The 1,365-nt window shown below is 38.4% G+C and overlaps 1 protein-coding gene across 1 annotated transcript; it reads left to right on the top strand.

Moving 5' to 3' along the window:
• Positions 1 to 275: 275 nt before the first annotated feature.
• Positions 276 to 830, top strand: LOC149526353 (uncharacterized). Its single transcript, XM_089785506.1, has one exon. It carries the CDS (start codon positions 276 to 278, stop codon positions 828 to 830), a length of 555 nt encoding a protein of 184 aa, XP_089641632.1.
• Positions 831 to 1,365: the final 535 nt, after the last annotated feature.

Raw genomic sequence — 1,365 nt, 5'->3', positions numbered from 1 at the left:
AACAAGTGTTCGATATGTTAATATAGATGTAGGCTCATGTATAAGCTTGCTTATAATGTTATTGTGTGATCATCATGTGTTAAGAGTATGGAAGGTTTGTTAAGTCTCTATTTTTAAGTGCCTCATTACAGAGCACATATTGAATGAAAGACTATCTTTTGTGTCTTTATTTTCACAACATAGTATCAGAGCATTGGTAAGCTCTTAAGGGACCTTACTAGTGAAAGAACCCAAAACCCTTTCTCAGCAAACCAACCACAAGTTAGTTTGTCACTATGACTTCAACTTCTAACACTACCTTCAGTTATCAAGTGGCATCGGTGTTTAATGCAGAGAATTATCCAATTTGGTCTGCCAAGATGGAGTTTTATCTTCAAGGGCTTGACCTTTGGGAAGTAGTTGAATTAGGACCTAATGTTCTTGCCTTGAAAGAAAATGCAACAGCTGCTCAAATTAAGCTGTATAATGAAGAGGTTGCTAAACGTTATCGTGCATTGTCATACATCCAAGGAGCTGTTACAGATGCAATGTTCGTGAGAATAATGGGGTGTAAAATAGCTAAGGATGCTTGGAACAGACTTAAAGATCAATTCCAAGGTTCAGAAAGAATTAAAGAGATGCAAATTATGAACTTAACTAGCGAGTTTGAGACCTTAAGAATGAAGGATTTAGAGAAAGTTAAAGATTATATCAATAAGCTCATGCGGGTGGTGAATCAGATTAGATTATTGGGAAAAGATTTATCTAAGAGACGAGTCATTCAAAAGGCTCTTATATCCTTACCAGAGACGTTTGAGTCAACAATAGCCTCACTAGAAGGATCAAAGTAACTCTCTAAGTTATCACTCTCTGATGTTGCTTATGCTCTCCAAGCTGTAGAGCAAAGGAGAGTTATAAGAAGTGACAGCATCACCGAAAATGCCCTATTGCAAAGATAAAAGGAAAAACGGTGGGAGAGTCAAGCATGAGGAAGAACTCGGATGAACAAGAGGAGAAAGAGAAAGGGGTTCAATCAGGGAATAGAAACCAGCAGAAGGAAGGGAAAGGATAACTCGATTCTCATTGTCAAAGAAATGGTCATGCCGAGGCCAGTTGTTGGTTTAGACCCAATGTAAGGTGCAGAAGGTGTAACCAACTGGGACATGTTCAGAGGGTATGCAAGCATAAGGATGAGACTCAAGTGAAAGTACCTGAACTAGTGGATAAAGCTACTGTAGCAAAAGAAAAAGTCTTATTCAGGGTGCAATCTGATGATGTAAACACCATTAATGCTAACCAATGGCTTTTGGACAGTGGTTCTTCTAACCACATGACCCCAAATGAAACTTCATTTACTGAACTTGATAATCAGTACCGTTCAAGAGT

Source organism: Theobroma umbraticum, unplaced genomic scaffold, assembly GCF_002168275.2.
Source record: "Theobroma umbraticum cultivar Fairchild unplaced genomic scaffold, ASM216827v3 scaffold_106.0, whole genome shotgun sequence".
Taxonomy (NCBI): Eukaryota; Viridiplantae; Streptophyta; class Magnoliopsida; order Malvales; family Malvaceae; genus Theobroma; species Theobroma umbraticum.
The sequence above is the reverse complement of the archived record's forward strand: the minus strand, read 5'-3'. Positions and strand labels throughout refer to the sequence as shown.

Excerpts from the sequence above, each read along its gene's own strand:
- LOC149526353 (XM_089785506.1), top strand. The coding sequence starts at position 276 with ATGACTTCAACTTCTAACACTACCTTCAGTTATCAAGTGGCATCGGTG.